We start from the raw sequence: 26,139 nt of genomic DNA on the forward strand, positions 1-26,139 counted from the left end.
CCCAATATGACAGATGTCCTAATAAACCTTGTCTTTGGCTGAAAGAAGGCTTGGGTCAAATTCTTTTGAGCAGGACCTATGTGTGGTGATTTTGGTGTCCCAGCACCCCTAAGCCCTTGAACCTCAACAAGATACTTAGTACTGTGCAACACTGGGCAAGTCACTTGACCTCTTTTAACCTCAGCTTTCTCATCTGTAAAATGGCAATAATGATCGCATTCACCTCCCAGGGTCACTGTGAGGATCAGATAAGAGAATAATAGCAAAGGTCAGCACAGTTTTTGGCACATAGTAAGTGCTTTATTATTATTATTATTATCATTCATCTTGTTAGTTCACAGTTATTTGAGTTGTTGTGTCCTCCATTAGACTGTGAGTAACTTAAGAGCAGGGACTGTTTTTGTTTGTTTGTTTGTTTGTTTGTTTTGTTTTCTCTGTATCCCCACTGCTTAGCACATTAAGTAGATGCTTAACATATAAACACTTGTTGATACTTCTTTGATGGATCAGTATCATGATGATAAGGAGATACCACTATGTCTTTTACATTGCTTCATGCATTTGTTGATGTGTTGGGCACTGCTTGTGTCCACCTCATTGGCAACTCATAGTTGCCAATTAGGGTTTCCCATAAAATGAATTCTTTAGAGGTCATGATATTTCATGATTTACAGTTTAAAGAGTGTCATCATCAGAAGACTATTGACAAAGACATATATGAGACTTTTTGTCAAGGAACAGCTTAAGATGATTGAAAACATTGCATAATTTCCCGAATGAAGTCTAGACAACACTTTTTTATAATCAGTTATAGGCCTAATTCATTGTCCATCTGCAATGCTATCTAAGAAAGAGATAGGTAGTCACACACACACACACACACACACACACACACACACACACACACCCTACATACTGAAGGACTAATATAATGGGCTACCCATACAACTGCATGCCATACTGGACAAGAGAGAATCTTCATTTGTTTCATTTTTCCTGTGTGCATTATTATCAAGCATTTTGGAGTTTCTGTCATATTCTGGAGTTTGATGTAATCAGCATAATATCATCCCCAAACAAGACTACTTCGAGGACTTTAGCACCTGTAGGAAATCCCTTTTCCATTTGCTTTCTGTACAGTACATTCTCCATGAATGACTAGATGAATGAATAAAATTACCAAGTGCTTACTATATGCAAAATGGCAACACCTCTGGTGAGCATACAGCTGCCAGTTGTATGCTGTACTTTATACTGATAATCATAAAATCACAGAAAAAAAAAATTCACTCTGGTTATATCTATCAAGAAATCTTAACATCTGAATGAAAAATATATTATTGGTCAAGAGCCTGTGGGGCTACATTTTGTCCAATCTAACCAAAGGCTGTTTCAAAAAAAAAACAGTTGAAAAATAAACATGGTAAGATCTTATATTCATAGTATCTTACAATTGATCATGTGACCATAAAGGCATTCTCTTATGTAGAATATAATTTGCAAAAGCATACCTACTTCTCTTTCATATTTTAACCAAGTATACCCTTGATAAATATGAAAATATTTGACTATTCTAAAAGAAATACTGAAGGCCATTACATATATATATGGGTTGCCATGGCTAAAAAATAATCATCTATTATTGATGAGTCTCCATCCTTAGCAAGAATCAATCTCATATAGGAAACATATCAGTGGAACAATATTTAAAGCCCTTCCATATTGGTAAGAACTGCCAGAGCTTGGAACCATTAGGCACTGCTTTTGATGAGGCATCAGAATAGTACTAATGGATTATATACCAACATAGTAAAAATGATGATGGGATTAGTTAATTCACAGATTTATTGTTAAAACAATCAAAGTACTAAGGACATCCTTTGCAGAGCTAGGAAAAATAATATGATTCATTTGGAGAAACAAAAGGTCTAGGATCTCAAGGGAAATAATGGGGAAAAAAAAGTAGGAATGAACAGGAAATAGCATATCTAGGCTTCAAATTTTAAAACAGTGATCATCAAAACAATTTGATGCTTGTTTTAAAAATAGAAAAGTAGATCAATAGAAATAACCAAATAAGATATGAAACAACTGGATCCAACAACCCAATATTAAATGAACCCAAGGTCATACATTTAATTGGGGAAGAACATTCTTTTTGATAAGAACTTCTGGGAAAATTGGAAAGTAATTTGTCAGAATTTGATTTGTCTGAATAATCTCAAAATGTATATATAGCCTGACTAATAAGAGTTGCACCATTTAAAAAAATTAGAAGAAAATTAGATTAAGTAGGTACCTTTAGCACCTGTCACTAGAGGAAGAATTATTTTTTCAATTTTCAAAAATTTTATTTTTTCCAATTATATATAAAAACAAATTTTAACATTTTTTTTTAAGATTTTGAGTTCCAAATCCTCTCCCTCCCTTGCTCCCTTCCTCTCCCCCACAATTAGAAGGCAAGCTATTTGATATAGGTTCTACATGTGCAGTCATGCAAAACATTTCCATATTAGCAATGTTGTAAAAGAAAACACATCAAAAAAGGAAAATAAATGATAAAGGTATATTTTTCAATCTGCATTCAGACTTCATCAGTTCTTTCTCTGGAGGTGGACAGCATTTTTCATCAGAAGTCCTTCAGAATTGTCTTGAATAATCGTATTGCTAGAATAACTAAGTCATTCACAGTTGATTATCATTCAATATTGCTATTACTGTGAACAATATTGTCCTGGTTCTGCTCACTTCATTTTGCATCAGTTCATGTAAATATTTCCAGGTTTTTCTGAAAGCATTCTGCTCGTTATTTCTTATAGTACATTAGTATTCCATCAAAATCATATATCACAACTTGTTCAGTCATCTATGAGGATCTGGCAGGAAGAATTCTTAACCAAACAAGGGATAGAAATTATTTACATTCACTCTAGGTAAACCAACCTCCTCAAAAAAGAGCTGAAAAATTTCCATGGCACCAAGTCATAGAAGGCTACTGACGCTTCCTATTTTCTTCCCCCTCCAGAATGAAAGGGGAAAATGTCTGGAGTCTAGACTAAGCCCAGGTCATATTTACTGTCTTATTGTTCCTTGGAGGAGTCTATCTCTGCATCATGATTCAAAATAAAATATGGACTAGACCTATGAGTTCATTGCTCTTGAGAATGAAACACTCTTTACTAATGTCAATTTGAAACTACTCTGGTACTTACTATACACACACACACACACACACACACACACACACACACACACACACAGAGATTTGGATATAATTCGTTTGCTTTGTAATCTTATGTATTTTATCTTATAAATTTAAAACCATTACTCTGAGAAGGGCTCCATAGGTCAAAGCTGTCCATGACAGGAAAAAAAAAAAAAAGATTAAGAACCTCAGTCTAGAGAGTTGCCTGGGGCACTAAGAGGCTTTTAAAAATTACCATCTGCAGTTGGAAACATAAGAAGATTGAGACTTAAAGTTATGACTACTACAAAATGCTTTTAGAGCCTTTTATCTACAAGAGTCACCAACATGAAAAATGTAAAGAAAAAAAATCAAGTTTAAAGAAAAAGAGATCTAAAAATTACCCAAGGAAGGATTCAAATGCAAATTCAACAAGTATTTATTAGGATTTGATGCTACATTGTCTCTGTTCTCACTGGATAATATGACCTGTACACAAATGACTATAATAGAAAGTAATTCATGAAAAGTGTTGGAAAGTGGCAGAAGTCTGAAGAAGGCTATTTAATTACTTGCTAGGAAAAATGACAGAAGCCTTTCTGGATCAAATATTTTTGGAGCTATGGTTTGAAGGACTGGTAGACATTCAACAGGAGGAATATAAGAAGGGTATTTCTAGCAAAAGGAACAGTAAGCAAAGGCACCAGGATGGGAAAGTACAATTTGCATGGCTAATATGGAGGGTGACAGGTTATCCAGATTGGCTGGAGTGTAGAGTACCTGGTCTTGAATGTGAGGCCAGAGAGTCTGAAATTTACTCAGGAATTGAAGAATTTAATGGATTTAGACATCATTTGCTTCTGCAAAGAGTAACTCCTCTAAGTGTGAACATAATTCCAAGATAATCATATGATCAGTGAACCTGAAACATTCTTAAAAGACTTTACGGATGCCATTAAAAATTATTGCAGTTATAGCTGCTAACTCTATAGGAGTATAAAAAGTTCAAAGAATTTCTTAGTCTTCATCTTTTGAATTGTGATGTTTTCATGTACAGTTGGAGAAATGGCATGATAATATTTAGAGCTAATATAACAATTGTTATCCAAAGACCTCAAAGAACTTTATCACTGCTAATAAATCAGACTGCTTAAGTACCCTGAGAAACCTGTAAGTAGGATATAATTCATATAGGAGCCTTACCTAACATTGCACTGACTAGATATTTAGTTCCATTTAAAATCCTCTTATGTACAAGAATATTTTAGTTTCTCTGGGCAAATATAGAATTCAGTCCCTCTGGTGCCAATTTGGACCCAAACCAGGACTTCACTGAGTCACTTTGTTATTTTTTTCTATTCATTTATTGTGGTTATATTTTCCAATTTTTTTTGTGTGAAAGTGCAGTAGAAATACATTTACATTCATATAAATGCAAAGCCACATATATGTGTGTATAGGCAAAGAAAAAGAAATTTTTAAAAAGGAGAGAAAAAAGGAAAAGAGAGAGAAATGAAATCCAAACATATTTCATAGTGCCATAAAACTCAAAATACCCTTTTCAGGAACTATCACTAAGTTAAATATAGATATAGTATTTTACTTTACTGAGTGTAATGATTTTATATGAATATGTTAAATGGATCACATTGATAAAGTGAGATAATATTTTTAAAGCATTTTGTAAACCTTAAAGCATTATATAAATGCTAACTGTTATTATTAAAGAACATTTTAAATTTGAATACAAAGGTAAGATTACATTTTCATCATTTTTTGGATAGGATTCTGTGTGGTCCTGTGATTGATGTTCATCTCAGGTTGTAATGTTTTTCAGAAGAAGTTACCAGTCATTTATAGCCTCTTAGTCAATGTTAGTGATCTCGCTAATGTGCCACATAATGAGCATTTCTTACTTAGCAGTTAAAAGAGTAATTTTCCTTTTTTTTAAATTTTACCTCCTTTGTTTAATTAATGTATTGATTTAAAATTTATCTATAAAATCAATTGAGATTTGCTATCTATGCCTCATCAACGTCTCAAGAGACTAGACTGCTCTATCCATATTTCTCTTCACTAAATCAAAAGATGGTAAAGCTACATGCCACACATGGAGACTAAAGAATTCTTTAAAAACTGCTGATAACATTGGCTTAAAATATTCCAAAAAAGGATTTCATTCTCTGTTCTTATAGGATGCTCAGTACTGCACAGATTTTTTAAAAAGTCAACTACAGCCCTCTGGTTTCCGTTTAGTGTAAGAAGTGATAAAGTTTAATTGTATATTTGAGCACAGGGTGTCATTTCCAGTACATCTGATCAATGACTCATCAATTGCCTTTGGCCCAAAGTAACATTTGAAAGTAAATGTAGCCAGAAAGAGCATATCCTGCTGGAACTTCATCATATCCATTAATTATGTTTTTCCTGTGTTTGGATCATTAGGCTACCAAGGTGACAGCAGATGGCGAGCAGACCGGGCAGGATGCTGAGCGAACCAACATGAGAGCAAAGATTCTGGGAGGAATCGTTAAGGAAATTGTCCAGGATGCAGAAGGTATTTGAAGCAGCACACTTTAGTAACTCCTCCAAAAAGAGAGGGCACATGCATTGACATGACTATGAACAGCCTCATGTCTTGTGCATAGAAAGTGCTCAATAAATGGTTGGCTGAAGAAGTGAAATTTCACTAGTATTAGATGACAGAAGACGATTTAAAGGTCTGTGTTCTATGAATTTTTTTTAATTAAGAAATTCAGGAAAAATATCAGCAGATTGCCTACAATCCAGAGTCAAGTTAGAGACAATAGCTAGTGAAGTGGTTATTACGAGCACAGAAAGTAATAAATTGAAGGCATTCCTCTAGGAATGTTCTAATTCTCGAGGAAAGGCTATTATGGTTAAATAACTAATGACCACCTTATGCTTTGTTCCAGTATGTTTGCAAGACAATTAAAAAGATTTTAATTTTGGAAAAAAGGCTAATTTTCTCATTCTATTTGGTTTGTTCAAACGACATATTTATTCTTCAAAATGACCTTTAAAGTACATTAGTACTGGTTGTTAATGAGCATCTGTTGCTTAGAGCTTGTTTGTATAACCCAACCATGAGAAGCTGTATTGCCCTGGCCCTTTGTCCTCTTGGCATCACCCAATCTGGTTGAGAATCAAAGTGGAATATCAGAAGTAAGTTTTGGGTAAATGTCCAGAATGTGAAGCTTTTTAGAAAGGCAAGTGTATACTGAGCAAATGCTACCTCTTAAATACCAGTATTAATTGGAGAAGTAATTTTAACCCAGACTTAACTTTTTTAAAAATAGATGCCTTTAGAAACTGGGAATGAAAATCCGTATCTTGGTTGCCATACTTTGTTATAGATTTTTGGTATTATGCCATTCCCTGTAACCAAATGCAATAGGACAGGCTGCCCTGGAGGGTAAGGAATTATCTAAGAGTTTGCCTGAGAAATAACATACCTGCATAGACCTCTTTCTTATAGAAGTATTCTAATTTGAGCCTGAGGAGAAGCAATAGGTAACCTTTAACTCTGAAAGCCTATAGTAAAAATCTGAACCTTATACCTTTGTACCATATTCTTTTCCAGATAATACTGTTTCTGTCTTCCTCAAAGGGAAGAATAACTATAGACTTATCCCATATAACATTACACCCAAACCAACATGTTTTATTTATCAACGATAGCTCCAATTTATTTCATGCTTTAAGAATTATTAAGCATTTCTTCACATTAGTGCTCTGAGAAAAGTAGTTCAAGTATTATCACCTCCATTTTACAGATAGGAAACTGCCTCAGAGCAATAAAATTACTTGCCTAGGGTCATAACTACTCTCAGGTACGCAGATAGAGAATCATCATTGGCATAATAACAGCAAGATGCAAATCAGAAGAAAAAAAAAGCATAAGAAATGAGAATTTAGAAAGAAACAATTTGGATGAGGCATAGGAATAGCAATGATTATTACAGATGAATATTTTTCCAAAAGTTCTCACAGATGTGGAAAGAACACTGGAGTTAGAATCAGATAAGCTGTTTTCTTATCTTTTCTTTTCTTGGCTTTGATAATTACTAGCTGAGTGGCCATGAAAAAAAGTTGTTTAACCTCTCTGAGCCTCAGTTTCCTCATTTAGAAATAGGAGGACTTGACGACATGAGCTATGTGATCCCTTCTACCTCAAAACCTTTGATCTTTAGGTTCTTCTAAAAAGAGAACCTTGGGGAAGCTAGGTGGCGCAGTGGACAGAGCACCGGCCCTGAAGTCAGGAAGACCTGAGTTCAAATCCGGCCTCAGACCGAACACTTGGCACTTACGAGCTGTGTGACCCTAGGCAAGTGCCTTAACCCCAATTGCCTAAAAAAACAATAATAACAATAATAAAAAGAGAACCTCCCCAAATTGTTGATATGTATTTAGTCATTACGGCTTTAGTTCAGTTTGCAGAGGAAACCCTTACCAATTAGGGTTGATCAAAAATGCAATGGGCTGCTTTCGTGAGGTAATGAGTTCTCTCTCACGAAAGGTCTTCAAGCACAGGCTGAATCATTACTTCTCTGAGATGCTCTAGGAAGGAACATATGCACCAAATGTGGAAGGGAAGTAAGGCAGCATTGCCTTTAATGTCTCTTTCAGGATCATAGGTCATAGAATTAGAACTTTAAGGGACCTTGGAAGCCACCTAGTCCACCCTCCTTATTTTACAGATGAGGACACTGAAAGTCTCTCTGGAAGGCTGTAGCTTTTACAAGGTCACACTGAGAGTCCTGGTCCTATTGGACCACTATGACCTCAGTTATTATAATCAATAATCCTATCATTCAGAGCAAATCTTCATGACAGCTGTGTTTTTATATACCTGAGACTATGTATGGCAGAACTATCCAGTATACTGGCCATTTGCCCTTTGTTCAAATCCCTAACACTTTGCACTTGCCAGCCTATTCCAAAGATTAATCATTAAACAATTTTAATCAAAGATTTGTTGGGAGTGAATATGTATTTGCATTTTAAGATGTTGGTGACGGTGCTTCACTATTCTTTCCCCCATTTCTCTCATTTTGCAGTCCTCTGTATTCACTGCAACTGGCCATGGCATTACCATTGGTCCTTTGTTGTTGTTCAGTCATATTTCAGTCATGTCTGACTGCATTACCCCATTTGGGGTTTTCTTGGCAAAGGTACTGGAGTGGTTTGCCATTTCTTTCTCCAACTCATTTTACAGTTGAGGAAATGGAGGCAAACAGGGCTAAGTGATTTTCCCAGGATGCTAGATTGGAACTCAAGAAGATGAGTCTTCCTGATTCCAGGCTCCAGCCTCTGTCCACTGTACCACCTTTGGTTTGGGCCTGGGTTAGAGGGCCTAGCTTCAATTCCTGCTCCTAATTAGACATGTCACTTAACCTCTCTAGGGCTCAGCATTTGAACCTTTAAAATGAAGGAATGGATCTGGATGTCCTCTAAGGTTCTTCCATCATGAAATCTATAATGTTGTGATCCTATGTTCTTAGTATTTGGTCTAGGCCAAGCCTGGGGAACCTGCAGCCTCAAGGCTACATGTGGCCTTCTACTTGGGTTCGGCCTTTTGACTGAATCCAGACTTCACAGAACAAATTCCCTTAATAAAAGGATTTGTTCTGTAAAACTGACTCAGTCAAAAGGCCGAACCCAAGGACCTAGAAGGCTACATGTGGCCTCGAGGCCTTAGGTTCCTCACCCCTTGTCTAGGCCTTGCTATGAGTATGTTGTCACCCTTCTTTATTTAGAAACCCAAGAGACATGTAGGTACCTAGAGCCATAGACTACCAGCAGCTGACAGAAAATTTGAATGTTGCACAAAACTTTTTCTACAAAAAAAATCATTCACAACAGAATGTGAGCTCCCTGATCACAGGGACTTTCTTACCTTTTTATTTCTATCCCCAGCACCTAGCACCATGCCTGACACAAAACAGGTGTTTAATAAATGCTTAGTGACTGATTTATTCCTTCTGTAAACCTATAAGGGTAAAAACCTTACTTCTCCTACTGCTCCACCCCTTAGCCTTCCATCCCCTTCCCTTTTCCCTATCTCCCTGTGAGCCACCTAGACCTGCCCTCACTAAGATTACAGAAGGTACAATATAACAACACTTTTGCTGTTTGTTGTTGTTATTCAGTTGTTTCAGCCATGTCCTCTTTGCAGACCCCATTTGGGGTTTTCATGGCAGAGATACTGGAGTGGTTTGCCATTTCCTTCTCCAGCTCATTTTACAGATGAGAAACTGAGTAAACAGGGTTAAGTGACTTACCCAGTGTCATACAGCTAGTTAAGTGTCTGAGACCAGATTTAAACTCAAGAAGATAAGTCTGCAAGGCCCAGCACTCCTAACACTTGCATGAAGATTTTAAACAAAGCAGCGACTGTTAGGTTAACAAATATAGACAGTGGTCAAAATACCACGAAATGCCCTTTCATGCCCTCAAATAATGAAAAAAATGTGGCTGAGCTGAACCAAACCCTCAATGAAGATGATTATCTAAAATTCCACTCCAAGGCCTGGCAGCAAAAAATGTCAACCAGTGACCTTTAAGCAAGATGTATAACCTATCCATGCCTATTTTCCTTTATATCGATAACAATAATAACAATTAATTAACACGAGCAGAGTGAGGATTTAGAAAAGGTAGCAAATTACTCTGAGAGCTGAAAGTGGTCCTATAGATCATTTGTAACATGAAGTGTTTGTGTGTGTGTGTGTGTGTGTGTGTGTGTGTATGCATGCGCGTGCATGTGTTTTTAATAGAGAAAAGACACCATTTATCCTGAATGCCCCTGAAGGCATGAGTTCTTTGCAGCCAATCAGCTTCAAGGATCTAAGGCACTCTCATCTAAGTATAGTTTCATAATCTCTGATTTTTTATGACTCTTGATGAGTTCATGAAGTGCTTAGTCTTGCAGCATTAGAATTATAAACATTCATCTGTGTAGAAAAGCAAAAATGGATTCACCATCACAAGACTCCTGGGTAGTTTCTAAGAGCAAATTTAGGTCACTCAATCTATTTCTCATGGCATAAGAGTCAGGGGTTTTTTTTCCATTCATTATGAAAATATAAGTGGTACTCATTCATTTTACAGTTCTTTTGAGTGCTGTGTAATAGAGAAGGCATTCACATGTGATAAAATAGTGCCAATAACATGTTCATTATAAAAGGGACTGGATGATATATTCTTCTTCAGTTGAAATTTATATGAACTCCTGCTCCCAAGCTTTTAAGCAGTGAAAAATTAGAGCTCATCCATCAATATGCCTTTCTTAATACAACAAAAATTCTCCTAAAGCTGATCTGTCCCCACACTGGGGATTTCTTCCAGTTGTTTACACATCACTTGTTCTCAGAACCACATTGACTCCAAAATTAGCCTTATAGACATTACTGCCACATTTTTAAACTCTCTATTTGCCACTCTCTGCCTTTAATTCATTACACTCTTATTTAAAAACCTGCCATGAGCAGAGGACTATGCTAGGTGTTAGGGGAAATATAAAGTTTAGAAAAAATATATATTCCTTGCCCTTATGAAGCTTATTGTCTAGAAGAGGAATTAGACACATAACCAGAAAATTGCATTTTTAAAATGTAAAAGGTAACTATCAACTAAATGGATTAGGGAAAACTCCTCAGAAGAGGTGACATTTGGGACTTTTAGGGATGGGTAGCAATAAAAGGATAACAAAAGAAAGAGAAAATTCCAAATATCATGAGGAACATGAGCAAAGGCACCGTGGTAGGAAAGAGCAGGTCCACTTTTTTAAGACAGAGAGAAATCTGTTGTTGTTGTTGTTCAGTCTTTCAGTCATGGCCAACCCTTCATGACCCCATGGACGATAGCATGTTAGGCCCTTCTATCTTCCACTATCTCTCAAAGTCTGTCCAAATTCACGTTTGTGGTTTCCATGATACTAGCTATCTATCCGTGCCATTCCCTTTTCTTTTTGCCTTCAATCTTTTCCAACATTTGAGTCTTTTCCAAAGAGAAGTCTAATTCAGCTCAAATATCAAAGATGTGGAAGGATTTAGTAAGACAAAGGAGAAAATATAGATTAGCATCAAAAGGTAGAGGATGTTGAGAGCCAGGCAAAGCAGTTGGACTTTATTTAGTTAATAATGGGGAAATGTTGAGAATATTTGAGCAAAATAGTGTCACAACCTAGATTGATGCATAAGGAAGACTCATTAGGCAGGTATATCTGGAAAACTGATCCAGATCAGAGGAATGAAATAGTGATACCAGAGAGATCTGTTTAAAGATTATTGGAATAATTGAAGCAGGTAGAAGGATGGTAGCACTGGGAAGAGAGAGGCAGGGGAAAAAGTGCCAGAGATATTGCAGAGGTAGAATTTGTAGGACTTTGTAAATAATCAGATGGATTGGAAAGGGAAGAGTCAGTGGTAACATCAATAGTCAAACACATAATAACAACAATAACTAGCATTTATGTAATGTTTTAAGGTCTGCAAATCACTATACAGATGTTATCTCGCTTGGTCCTCACAGCAACCCTGGGAGATAGGTGCCATTATTATGCCCATTTTATAAATGAGAATGCTAACATTGAGAGAGGTTAAGTGACTTGCCCAAGGACACACAATTACACAGTATCTGAGGCAATATTTGAAGCCAGGTGTTTCTGACTCCAAATCTAGCACTCTACCCACTATAACACCTAGTTGCCAATTGTCAAGTTATGTGAAGGAGCAGGGTTAGAGAAAAGTAATGAGGACTGTTTTGAACATTTTGAGTTTAACTCTGTCCCTTAACATTCATATATCTAAAGAAGGTTGGTCTAAAATGTATAGTGAATAAAAATAACAATACAGGAAAGTGTGGAGCTCTGTAGAGTATCAACCCCTTCATCATTTTTCATGAGTCCAAGACCTAATGTAGATCAGATCTCATAGGGAGTTTTATTACACACATACACACATATGTGTATGCAAATATATATGTTCATATACATGTATTATATAATATATATATATAAACCTACATGTAAATCTATATGTAATATACACATTCACATATATATATATGCATAGATATTACACATACCCACACATATATGGTTTTGGCAGGTGGCAAATTACATAAGGGATATAGCTTTAACAGACCAGAGAAAAACTGAAAATTTGGTGATTTCATAAAAAAAAGATCATAAAAGCAACAACACAGTACATGTGACTAACAATAGCATCTCTCAGCAAATGGTTAATTAGTGGGCACTTGCACTGGTAGGTGGAGAGCATTCCACAAAACTGACCACATTCACACTGAGATGGGAGTGGAGGGTGGCTCTATCTGAAACTACACAAATCTTGTAGCTCCAATGCTGTCCATGGGGTTTTCTTGCCCAAGATATTGGAATGGTTTGCCTTACAGATGAGGAAACTGAGGCAAACAGGGTTAATTGACTTGTCTAGGGTCACACAGCTACTGTCAGAGGCAGAATTTGAATTCAGGTCTTCCTGACTCTGGGCCTGGCACTCTATCCACTGAGCCACCTGACCGCCCTAATTTTAGGAATGTGCTTCAAAATGGAATACAATAAGACATCTTAGAGAATATGTCAAATCCCCCTATTTGTTGCTGATCATTACACAAATTGCCTTTATGTTTCATAGCAGGACTACTCATGGCATGTTGTATTATATTTGGAGACTATAGTGATGAGCAGATGCTAAATAGTGTTATTGAATGTGTCACTTTTATTTACTGATCTTCACTATTTGTTTTACCTCCTATAGCTGTAAATGAAAAAGCTACAAAACTAAATGAAACTCTTGGAGCCCAGGACAAAGCCTTGGAGAAAAGTCTTCAAGAGCTACAGCAAGAGATTGATCAGATGATGGCAGAATTAAGGCAGAAAAATCTAGATATGCAAAATGAAGTTGCCCAGGATGAGTTGGTGTAAGTCAGTCTACCATAGACTTTCTTTTTTTGAACCTTACACTTGTGTTTCTTAATCTTTTTTTATTCCATGTACATCTCTAAAATGTCTAAGTTAAACATTTCACATCTGGAGGGTAAAAGGTTCCTTACATCTAATGATGACACTTGTTGCGTGGGAGAGGAGTACTAGTAGAGAAATGTTGAAAAGTAAGGGTAAAAAAAAAAAGAACACTTGATTGTGGGAATGAACAAAGAGAAGATGGAATAAGAAACCAAGACTTAGCTTGCTATAACACCACCCCAACACAATTATCCACAGAAATCTAACATGGGTTCCTATGGCCCCACTCTGAAGGTAAGCTCTATTCCATTCTACCTCCAACCCTAGGGTTCTCTGGTACATTGAAGGCAGTGGAGTTATTCAACTGTGTGACATTTGCTCAAGTCCTCACTAATTGTGTTCCCTCCATTTTTAGAGGCCTAATGACTAGGATCCCAATTTCATTTAACCACTTAACATAAGATTCACTTTGACAAAGCGTTATTTACTTCAAAGATACAGCAACAACATACAAACATATCCTCTAACTCTTCAGTGATATTATCCCTCCTCTATTATCTAGGTCTCTAGGGAGGGCAGATGGATTAGGATCTCAGTTTAATTACATTCCTCTATAGCATCATTAGTCCTACCAAGTTCAAACCCAAGTCCCCACTGGGCTATCTCCCCAGATCCCTGCTCCTCAGGGCTTCCCAGCTAGGATGATTTGAACTCCCTATCTAGATTCTTAGATACCTAGATTCCCCAGGAGTCAAGTTCTCAGGTCAAAGATTCTACTCCATTCTCCAAGAACTGAAAAGGATGAAAGGAGGGCAGAGCCAAGATGGCAGAGAAAATCCAGGAAGTTGCCTGAACTTTCCCTAGTTTCCATCAAAAGCAACATTAAATCAAGCCTCTAAGCAGATTCTGGAATAACAGAAGGACCAAGTGAAACAATTTTCCAGCTTAAGGTAACTTAGAAGAACTTCAGGAAAGGTCTGTCTCATGTGGGCAAAAAGGGCGCATAGCCTACCACAGATAGTGTCTAGGCAAGCCAATGGGAAGCTCTTAGCTACAGCACAGATCAGCAACCGAGGACCCCTGGTCCTGGCTCAGCAGGCTAGTGGCATAGCAGGCCAGCTGTGAGGCCTCCAGTCCCAGCACAGAAGGTAAACTGCCAACCCTGGAATCCCCAGCAAAACAGGTGCAACTAGGCTGAACCATCCCAATGGAGTGGGCAAGCCGCCAGCACAGGAAACTTGAGATAGTGCCCCCTGTGCCCCAGGAGCAGAGCTCAACTTTAAAAATCACAAAATAGGCTAAAATTGACCAAAAAAAAAACCAAAATAAAACAAACAAACAAACCAAAAAACCCAGAAAAGAGCCCTGAAAAGCTACCATGGCAATAGGGAAGATCAAAAGACAAACTCAGAAGAGGACAACAATCTCAAAATGCCTATAGGCGAAGCCTCAGAGGGGAATATGAACTGATCTCAAGCCCAAAAAAGTCCTCTTGGAAGAGCTCAAAAAGAATTTTAAAAATCAAATAAGAGAGGTAGCTGAAAAATTGGAGAAAAAATGAGGGTTATACAATAGAGAGTCAACAGATTATATAAGGACAAAATTTAAAGAAAACAATTCCCTAAAAAATACAGTTGGCCAAATGGGGGAAAATAATCCACTGAAGAAAACAACTCCTTAAAAAGTGGAATTGGCCAAATGGAAAGGGAGATACAAAAGCTAACTGAAGAAAATAATTCCTTAAAAATTAGAATTAGGCAAATGGAAGCTAAAGACTGTATGAGATCTCAAGAATCAGTCAAACAAAATCAAAAGAATGAAAGAAAAGGAGAAATGTAAAATGCTTCATTGGAAAAACAATTGACCTGGAAACTAGATCCAGGAGAGATAATATAAGAATTATTGGACTGCCTGAAAGTCATTATCAAAAAAAGAGCCTGGACAGCATCTTTCAAGAAATTATCAAGGAAAACTGCCATAATATCTTAGAACCAGAGGGTAAAATAGTCATTAAAAGAATCCACTGATCAACTCCTGAAAGAGATCCCAAAATGAAAAATCCAAGGAATATGGTAGCCAAATTCCAGAATTATCAGGTCAAGGAGAAAATGCCGCAAGCAGCCAGAAAGAATTCAAATGTCAAGGAGCCACAGTCAAGATTACACAGGATTTAACAGCTTCTACAGATTAACAGAAGAAGAAGTAAAATACATAACCCCATTTTAGAAAAAAAAAAGTTGAAGAAGCCATCAATGAACTCCCTAAGAAAAAATTTCCAGGGCCAGATGGATTTACAAGTGAATTCTACCAAACATTTAAAGAACAATTAATTCCAATACTATATAAACTATTTGGGAAAATAGGCAAAGAAGGAATCCTACCAAATTCCTTTTATGTCAAAAGTATGGGACTGATACCTAAACCAGGGAGAGCCAAAACAGAGAAAGAAAAATATAGACCAATTTCCTTAATGACTATTAATGAAAAAATTTAAAACAATATTAGGAAAGAGATTACAGCAATTTATCATGAGGATAATACACTATGACCAGGTGGGATATATACCAGGAATGCAGGGCTGGTTCAATATTAGGAAAACTAATAGATCTCTGGCCTTGGAATCAGGAGGACCTGAGTTCAAATCCAGCCTCAGACACTTAACACTTACTAGCTGTGTGACCCTAGGCAAGTCACTTAACTGCAATCACCTCACCCAAAAAAAAAATATATTAGGAAAACTATCAGCATAATTGACCATATCAGTAACAAAACTAACAGAAATCATATGATTATCTTATGCAGAAAAAGCTTTTAACAAAATACAGCACCCATTTCTATTAAAAACACTAGAGCAGGGCTTTTGAAATTTTTTTCCACTCTCGATCCCTTTTTACATTTCAGCAGTGTTCATTAGCATTGCATGGCCTGGGTGCATGCACAGTGCAAAGTGCCCATTCTTTGTGGTCAGAATCAAGGCTGCAGTGAAGTTGTATGATGCAAATGTGGGCAAGCACTGCCAGAAACACCTTGGATTCGTTACACGGTTGATTTTTAATCAATTTTTGGTCATTGCACATTCAGAAACCTTTTACTGTTGCCAAATTTTTCTTGACCCCATATGGGGTTAAAGTTTAAGAAGTGCTGCACTAGAGAGCACAGAAATAAATGGAGTTTTCCTTAAAATGATAAGTAGTGTCCCTCTAAAACCAGCAGCAAGCATTATATGTAACCGGGATATGCTAAAATCTTCCCCAATAACATCAGGGGTGAAACAAGAATGACCATTATCACCACTATTATTTAATATTGTACTAGAAATGTTAGCTATAGCAATAAGAGAAGAAAAAGAAATTGAAGGAATTAGAATAGGCAATGAGGAAACAAAACTATCACTCTTTGAAGATGATATGATGATATACTTAGAGAACCCTATTGAATCAACTAAAAAATTATTTGAAATAATTAACAACTTTAGCAACGTTGTAGGACATAAAATAAACCTACATTAATCATCAGCATTTCTTTATATGACCAACAAAACCCAAAACAAGAGGCAGAAAGATAAATTCCATTTAAAATAACTGTAGACAATATAAAATATTTGGGAGTCTATCTGCCAAGACAAACTCAGAAACTATATAAATATAATTACAAAACACTTTTCACACAAATAAAGTCAGATCTAAACAATTTGAAAAATAACAATTGCTTATGGGTAGGCCGAGCTAACATAATAGAAATGACAATTCTACCAAATTAATTTATTTATTTAGTGTCATACCAACAAAACTACAAAAAGAATTATTTTATAGAGCTAGAAAAAATAATAACAAAATTTATCGGGAAGAACAAAAGGTCAAGAATATCAAGGGAATTAATTTTTTAAAAAAATGCAAAGGAAGGTGACCTAACTGTACCAGATTTAAAACTATATTATAAAGCAGAAATCATTAAAGTATTTGGTACTGGCTAAGAAATAGAGTGGTAGATCAATGGAACAGGTTAAGTACACAAGAAGCAGTAGTAAATGACTACAGTAAGCTGTTGTTTGATAAACCAAATGACTCCAGCTTCAGGGATCACTCACTATTTGATAAAAACTGTTGGGAAAACTGGAAAATAGTATGGCAGAAAGTGGGAATAGACCAACATCTTCCACCATATACCAAGATAAGGTCAAAATGGATACATGATTTAGACACAAAGGATGATAATATAAGTAAATTAGGAAAGCAAGGAATAGTCTACTGCCAGATCTATGGAGAAAGGAGGAATTTATGACCAAATGAGATAGAGAATATTATGAAATGCAAAATGGATAATTTTGATTACATTAAATTAAAAAGTTTTTGCACCAAAAAAAAAAAAAAACAATGCAACCAAGATTAGAAAGGAAGCAGAAAGCTAGGAAACAATTTTTACAGCCACCGTTTCTGATAAAGGTCTCATTTCTCAAATATACAGAGAACTGAATCAAATTTGTAAGAATACAAGTCATTCCACAATTGATAAATGGTCGAAGGATATGAACAGGTAGTTTTCAGAGGAAAAAATTAAAGTTATCTATAGTCATATGAAAAAATGCTCTAAAACACTATTGATTAGAGAAATGCAAATTAAAACAAATCTGAGGTACCACCTCACACCTACTGGACTGGATTATATGACAGAAAAGGAAAATGATAAATGTTAGAGAAGATGTGGGAAAACTGGAAGACTAATGCATTGTTGGTAGAGTTGTAAACTGATCCAACCTTTCTGGAGAACAATTTGGAACTTTGCCCAAAAGGCAATCAAACTGTACATACCCTTTGACTCAGCAATGCCACTATTAGGTCTGTATTCCAAAGAGATCCTAAAAATGGGAAAAGGACTCACATGTACAAAAAATATTTATACCAGCTCTTTTTGTGGTGGCCAAGAATTGGAAATTGAGGGGATGCCCATCAATTGGGGAATAACTGAACAAGTTGTGGTATATGATTGTAATGGAATACTATTGTGGTATAAGAAATGATGAACAGGCAAATTTCAGAATAACCTGGACTTACATAAACTAAAGCTGTGTGAAGTAAGCAGAACCAGAAGAACATTGTACACAGTAACAGAAACATTGTGCAATGATCAACCATGATAGACTTGTTCTTCTCAGCAACAGACTCATCTAAGACAATTCCAAAAGACTCATGATGGAAAATACTGTCCACATCCAGAAAAAGAACTATGGAGACTGAATGCAGATTGAAGCATATTATTTTCACTTTTTTTGGTTTTTGTTTTTTCTTTCCCATGGTTTTTCCTTTTTGTTCTAACTTTTATCACAACATGACTAATGTGGAAATATGTTTGAATTGATTGTACATGTACCACCTATATCAGATTGCTTGCTGTCTTGAGGAGAAGGGAGGGGAAGGAGGGAAAAATTTGGAACTCAAAATCTTATAAGAATGAATGTTGAAAACTATCTTTACATGTAATTGGAAAAAAATAAAATACTATTAAATGGGGGTGGGGTGGGGAAGAAAGATTTTTTTTAAAAAGAAAAGGAAGAAAGAAAAAGGCTAAAATTCCAGGTCTGTTTCTTGGGACCAAATGCCCTAAGGGGTAGGAAATAAGGAGATGTTCCTTAGGGCCTTCCCATTTACCTCAAGGTGTCACCTACTATGAGTGACCCTCAGACACAAAATCAAGAAAAAACTATGTTGTTGGTCAGCTTAAAAGATGCAGTTCCAGCTATAACATAGCCAATGAAAAAAGGCTACTTTCAGCCCCATGGTAGGCAAACACAGGTTGTTTACACAGGCATCAGTTTTCTTGTCATTCAGAATCAAGTACCCCAATATCTTCCATGTAAATTACACCATTTTAGGCATTCTCGGCATGCCTCCATTGGAAGTTGTGTCCTAAAAAGTCATCAGGGAGTCTAAAAAATCAGTAACATAATTAAGTGATGGTTGAAACTTGTCAAGATAAAGGAAGAATTAAAGACAGAACTATGGTAAAAACCAACAGCACATGGAAGTACAGAAAAAATGTTTAGTGTATATAAATTTCAGCTGACATATAAAATAATGTGTTTATATGCTGTACTTATGTTGACACTAATATTATTAAGTTAATGGTTTGTTTGATTAACTTTCTGTATTAGTGATTCAAAAAACATCAGTATTATCTATTTTTTTAAGAGTTAGGGAAAAGGAACAAACACAAGTATAATTTATTAATATTCCACATTTACCAAAGTAAACTTTAATGTCATCAAAGACAATAAAAGAAGATTAGAAACATCAGTCAAATAAAGAATGGTTTGAGAGAAGCATTAAAAAAGAAGGGACAAGTAATTGACTATTGTTAGGAGACTTGTATTAAAATCCATTCAACAAACCTATTAGGGACTAGATTGGTTTTCAGGTACAAGTTAAAGTAGAAGACTTCTGAGTCCCTTCAACTGTGAGAGCCTCTGATCCTTTCTCAAGCATCTACAATGCGCATCTCATGGTGTTAGTTTCTGGGGAGTTGCAATGCTTAGATAAGACACAGTCCCTGACCTCATGGAATTTGCATTCCATTTGAGGGCTGACACAATGCAAATAACTATAATATCAATAGTATATGATAAGTGAATTAGACAAAAGTCACATAAAACTCTGCAAAGTTCAAGGAGGAGGTTCATTACTGATCAAGGCAGGGAAGGACCATGGAAAAGGCAACACTTAAGTTAGATTTTAAAAGATGGCTAAAAATCCAATAGGTAAAAGGAAGAAGAGGACCTGTCAGACAGATGAAACGATAACATGAACAAAGGAAGGGAAAGGAATAAGAGTGCATTAAGCACCTACTAGGAGCCAGGCATTGTACTAAGCACTTAACAAATATTACTTCACTTGATCCTCACAACAACCCTGGGATGGAGGTGCTGTTATTATCCCCATTTTACAGCTAGGGAAACTGAGGCAAAGGTTAAGTGATTTCCCCAGGGTCACATAGCTAGTAAGTGGTTGAGGCTAGATTTAAACTCAGGTCTTCCTGACTCCAGGACCAGTGCTGTAGCCATTGTGCCACCTAAATGCCTGAAAAGATGTGAAAGATCACAAGATGTTCTTGAGGGGTCAGAAAGTAGTCCCATTTAGTTGGATTCACATATGTATATGCCCACAGGTTAATATAAACATGAGGAATAGATGAATTGTGAGATAGCTTATGTAGTTGTCATTACAAGAATATGGAAAGGATCTAATTATCATCGATTTAGCAGCCAGTAGGGACCCTAGAGACTGAGTTCTATTGAGGAAAAGTGCCTTCCTCAGGCCATACAGGTATTAAGAAAGTCTTACACCCAGGTTTTAGTGCACCAAATTCTCTGAAAGATCAGTGTAAGAAAGAGACTTAGCAGATAGGTCTTAGAGAATCTCCTGAGGCTCATGGAGGCTGAGAGACTTGCCGAGAACCCAGGTCTCCATATTATCCACTTTGCCATGCTGGAACTACCATGTTGTTGTTACTAGACAAATAATGTATTTGCTGCACACAACCTTTCTTATGAAAAGATCCAAATTTTCAAATTTATATCATTTTCTGGGGCAAGATGTATGTCTGCTCAGCCACAGAGACAGTAAGTATGTAACTATGATGGGGTTAGGTACAAAAAAATCAGATGAGACAGGAAAAGAGTAGGGAATGAGTTACAGTAATAATACCCAACTAGCTGAAAAAGTAGCTTGTCAGATTTCTGTTCAGAGATAGCTTCAAATCAGGCATATCAATATTCAGTCTCCTTCATTCAGACTAATGGTGAAGTGTTCCAAGTGTCTCATTATGGTGAATGAGGTGATGTTTTTTGACAAGTGAAGTGATTCATAAAACTCACTTCATCAGCCTGATTCTTAGAATGACTGTGAAAAAGCATCTCACTTCCCAAATCATCATATACCACTGATAAGGACTAAAGATTTCTATTTTTAATTCTCATAAAAATGGATTGTGATTTTTCAAGTACCAATTTTCTAATTGCTTTAGTGAAAGGGAATTTGCTTACTACCTCTTTTCATACTTTCTTTGCTTTTTTTCTGTTTCTTTCTTTCTTTTAACTTTGGTATTTCCTTTGCATATGATTTGATGCAACAAAAAATACTTACACTGGTGAAGTGGGCTTATGACCTATTCTTGGGGTTGGTGTGATTACAGAGCTGCTGAAGCCCTTCTAAGGAAAGTAAAGAAGTTGTTTGGAGAATCCCGGGGGAAAAATGAAGAGTTGGAAAAAGAGCTGAGGGACAAACTGACTGATTACAAAAGCAAAGTGGATGATGCCCAGGACCTGTTGAGAGAAGCCACCAATAAAATCAGAAAGGCTGATCGCTTATCTGAAACAAACCAAAAAAACATGACTGATTTGGAGGTGAGTCCCAAGTAGGAGTATTGGACCAAAATCTGGTGCAAGTGTGGATGGGGGAAATGCCAGAGATGGAGTTCAAGGGCTGAAGCTATAGAGCTAGAAAACATTTTTCAAAAATCAAAAACCTCAGGCATACAAAGTCCAGAAAGGGTATTTGAGGCAGAGCAAAGATTAGGAGTAGGCAAAAAAAAAAAAAAAAAAAAGGGGAGGAAAGGATTTAAGGGATAAGTAACAAGAGACACTTAAAAATTGCTTTTTAAAAATGCATATATATTGAATGCCAAGAAACTCCACTAACTTTGGCACACAAGTATTTAATTTGTGTTAACATGCAATGAAATTCAAAGCTTCTATGACAGAGTAATACATATTGGAAGTTAGGAGGGTAGAGAGGGAAGTTAGCAATTTTCTGTTTTTGCCTAAGGTGCACAAATGCTCTTTTGGTGGGAAGAGAAAATAAATAATGTTCTTTTTAAATATTTTTTTCTTCCATGTTGCCGGCTCTTGTCTCACAGTCAAACTAAAACTATCTTAAAATGTCAAAATTTAATATGGAATATTTGAAACAAAACTTGACTGGTTATTAGGAGGCCTGGACTATAGTCCTAACTTTGCCAATAAGTAGTCACTAAATGCTCTTAGACAAGTCTCTTAACTAGTAAATAGTCTACAATGTACCCAATATTTTCCTCTAGATCTCATGATAATGTATATGTACCAATGGAGCACCTGAGTAATCTCGTATTCGTTTCTCATGTTTCACAAGGATCCACTTCTTATCCCAGTAATATATCTCTTTGATGGTATCCTTTATAGGCTATTTCTCTTAAGTAGTTATTCATATGTGGCTACCTACTTATATCTGCTATGAATCTCCCCATTACCCTTTGGGGGATTCACAGTTTTAATTCTTTAGAAAGTATGGTATTCTGTAATAAGTTACTTCATTTCTCAGGGAAGAAGTGGGGGGGAAGGGAGAGAATGTAGAACTCAAGTTTTTAAAAAATGAATGTTAAAATTGTTTTTACATGTAATTGGGAAAAATATTATTCAAAAGAATTTCAAGAAGAAAGTATGGTATTCCATGGATCTCAGCAATATAGCAACTCCAAAAGAATACTGATACTAAAAAGATGAAAATTTGTTTTTCCCAAAGAAAATCAAATTTGGGTCTACCTCATTATCCATGTGCTGCGTATGTCCAGTATATATGTACTGATATATATTCTACATGTATGGATTGTCCATTTAATCTATAGTTGTAAAAGTCCAGAATATAGATATTATTCTTCCACTTGGTTTTTTTCATAGGTGTACCTGGTTTTGTCTTCACCATTCAGCTTATATGCTGTATCCAAGCTCACCAATGATCAAATTTTCACTACTAAATCCTATGGCCTTTCTGAGTACTCATACTTTTTGACCTCTCTGAAACTTGTTGACCCTGCTCCTTCTGGATACATTTTCACCCCTGGGTTTTCATGACACTGCCTTGTCTTGGTTCTCTTCCCATCTGTCTGAACTATCATCATTGTCCTTTGCTAGATCATTTTCTATTTCTTACCCTTTATGTATAGGTGTACCCCAAGGCTTTGTCCTGGGCCCTTTTCTCTTCCCTCTACATTATCTCCATTGGTGATCTCATCAGCTTCTACATATTCAACTATTATCTCTATGCAATTTTATAGAACTGTCCTTCATTCTCTCTCCCACATTTCCAAACTCAACACACTTAAAAGGGAACTCATTATCTTTCAATCTAAACTTTCCCTTCTTCCTAACTTCCCTATTTCTATCAAGGGCACAATCATAGTTCCTATCATCTAGGTTCACAGCATAAGAGCAATCCACAGCTCTTCACTATTAGTTAAACCCCATATCCAACCAGTTCCCAAATTTCATTGATTATGTCTCCTCAATATCCATATTCCCTTCTCCCCTGACACCATAACCACCCCATTTCAGGTTCTCATTACTTTTTGCCTAGACTTTCTGGTAAGATTCTAACTGGTCTCCATGCTTTCCATTTCTTCCCTCTACAATCAATCCTCCTCTGAGTTGACAATTAACACAATAACATCTATAGACAAGAGCTGAACATCCTCCATAATAGTGACAAACGCTTTCAGCAAGCATACAACTCTTTTATATCCCATTTAATATTAATAACCAGAGGTCATTAAATAGAGTTATCTCTGTTGTTAAATCTTTCAAGGATTTTTTTGTGATTTAGACATATGTACCTTGTTGGAGGAGAGGCTTTAAAAGGGCATTTTGTCATACCAAATCAAAGGCTTTTTCATAGCCAACAAACAATAAGTACCATGGGATCTTGTTCTCTTTATACCTTTCAATCAATTGAATGATAATCTGAATAGAATATCATTTTTAAAACTCTTCCTTTTCACTTGTGCCTTCATCAATGCCCTTAATATGCATGTATTTTATTCTCATTAAAAAACTGTAGAGATGGGGCAGCTAGGTGGTGCAGTAGATAGAGCAGTGGCCCTGAAATCAGGAGGACCTGAGTTCAAATCTGGCCTCAGACCAAACAGTTGATACTTAATAGCTGTGTGACCCTGGGCGAGTCACTTAACCCCAACTGCCTCAGCAAAAAAAAAAAAAAAAAAAACCTGTAGAGATGAAAAAGAAGGCATATGGTAGTTCCTAAGATTTGCCTTTTCCGTTATTGATGTCTTATTTTTACATTTGGGGCATCATTTTTTCCTTCAGACATCTTAAAATTCAATGCCCCAAGATCTAGAAAATTGTGTTACCTCCAGCACAAACCTATTTGTTTTCTTCAACAACATTTCTATTTCCTCATGTAGCACATCAGAGACTTGTGATATTAGAGTCCAAATGTGGTGGCTACATTCTGATGGTAAAAAGGATATGTCATAAAAACCATTATAGATATTTTTCCCTTTTTTTGTCCTCCCGGTTTCAATCTTAAATTCCTTTGGGATGATCTAGCCTAATTAGGTCTTTTATCAAGCTTTTTATAAACTTTCCCCCTCATCTACTAATGTTTGCTTTTTTTTTTTTTGAAGTAATGCTATAATCTTTCATCATCCTCCTTTGGAAGATTCTATTAACAAGCTTATGTTATAAATTTGTTCGGCTCTTGGCTATTATATTTTCCCCCTTGGCAACAAGATGATATTAGATAGCTGAGGCAGTTTCTAATATCTTTTGGTCTCCTTATTGTGGCAATTGATTTATTTCAGTTAAACTTCCTGGGGAAATGCTGATAGTCTGTATTACTGCCTGTTCTTTTATCCATTTCAAATTTTTAAGTTTCAAAAAATTGTTTAAATAGTTCAGATTGAATTGTCTCAATTCTTCCCCATATATTCTGCAAATATTTTATTCTTTCTTATAATTTTATTGATTTTGATTTAACAAGTCAGTAGTGACTATATACAGATAGATGATTCAGAAATTATAAAAGGAAGTTATCATTTCCTGTTTGTTAAAATATAATCATTTTCATTTTTTGCCATGTTGTCTGAAAGTATCTATGTCCAGCACCCTTCTCCTCAAAGAAAGTATTTATGATATATTGGCATGAATCCAGCATATAATCTAGAAGCCTTTGGCCCCTCTTATTTCTTACTTCCAAACTGTGTTTTTTTTAATATATCTTCTGCCATCCTCCCCTTTGCTCATCTTCACTTGAAGCAGACCTATAACAAGAATGAAATGACTGGGGCTTCCTCCAAATACCAAAGGGTACCCTCCCATTCCCTCCAACTCTGAGCCTCATACATAGCAGTCCCCTACCACCATATACTACATTGCTTGAACCTGATCTCTCATCTAGTCCTATCCCCTTTCATTATGATGATCCCCTGATATCATAATGCCCCTCTTCTAGGGCTTTCCAACTCCTAAATGCTGAACTCTCTGGGGATTAAGCCATCTCATCTCCCATCAATTTATATACCTTGTGGTCTAACTGCCCACCCTACAATGTTGGGTAATCCCCCAGCTACCTTTCCAACCTGTTCCCAAGTGAAATAATTTATAGATACAGATTTCTGCTGAACTCACTGAATATTGAAGTATATGTTGACTTGGGAAATTTTCTATCAAGTTCTAGAGTTTTTTTGCCACCTCATTCCCTCCAACAGATGTCAGAGCTTAAGATACCATTATCTTCCAAGAGCATATCACAACTGAAAAATGAAATTCAAAAGTGATTGAAGATTAGTATCTCAATTAACTTTTTTTCTCATATGAAGAGACCTGCTCAGAGTTCTATTACCTTATCTTTCATCACTGATTTTTTTTAGATAGGAATACGGGAAAAAAATGTTGATACTTCTCTCCTCATATAAAACATCTTTCATCTGCTTTGAGTCTGCAATATTGAGTCAATTTCTCCACTCCAATCCCTGATAACCAACATAGCCATTAGAGTTCACATAAGGGTGAACTCACAACCTACACTGAAAAAACCATTGGATACACAGGTTTATAAGTAGTTCTGTGAGACAACCTTGCCCTTAGAGATAAACCTGGTTCCAACTAATCTGATAATGAATCCTA

At 36.2% G+C, this 26,139-nt stretch overlaps 1 protein-coding gene and 1 long non-coding RNA gene across 3 annotated transcripts in view; one reads left to right on the plus strand and one right to left on the minus strand.

Moving 5' to 3' along the window:
• LAMA2 (laminin subunit alpha 2) overlaps positions 1–26,139 on the plus strand; it is a 793,905-nt gene that overhangs the window by 627,130 nt on the left and 140,636 nt on the right. For both annotated transcript variants that reach the window (XM_027848591.1, XM_027848592.1), the window contains exons 35-37: positions 5,630–5,741; positions 12,988–13,150; positions 21,378–21,588. In XM_027848591.1, coding sequence (XP_027704392.1) covers positions 5,630–5,741; positions 12,988–13,150; positions 21,378–21,588 — 486 coding nt within the window. The remainder of the gene's footprint in view (positions 1–5,629; positions 5,742–12,987; positions 13,151–21,377; positions 21,589–26,139) is intronic.
• The window catches only part of LOC114033155, a 166,101-nt gene that overhangs the window by 38,414 nt on the left and 101,548 nt on the right, over positions 1–26,139 (minus strand). The window lies entirely within an intron of this gene.

Source organism: Vombatus ursinus, unplaced genomic scaffold (assembly GCF_900497805.2).
Source record: "Vombatus ursinus unplaced genomic scaffold, bare-nosed wombat genome assembly UNPS02006779.1, whole genome shotgun sequence".
Lineage (NCBI taxonomy): Eukaryota > Metazoa > Chordata > Mammalia > Diprotodontia > Vombatidae > Vombatus > Vombatus ursinus.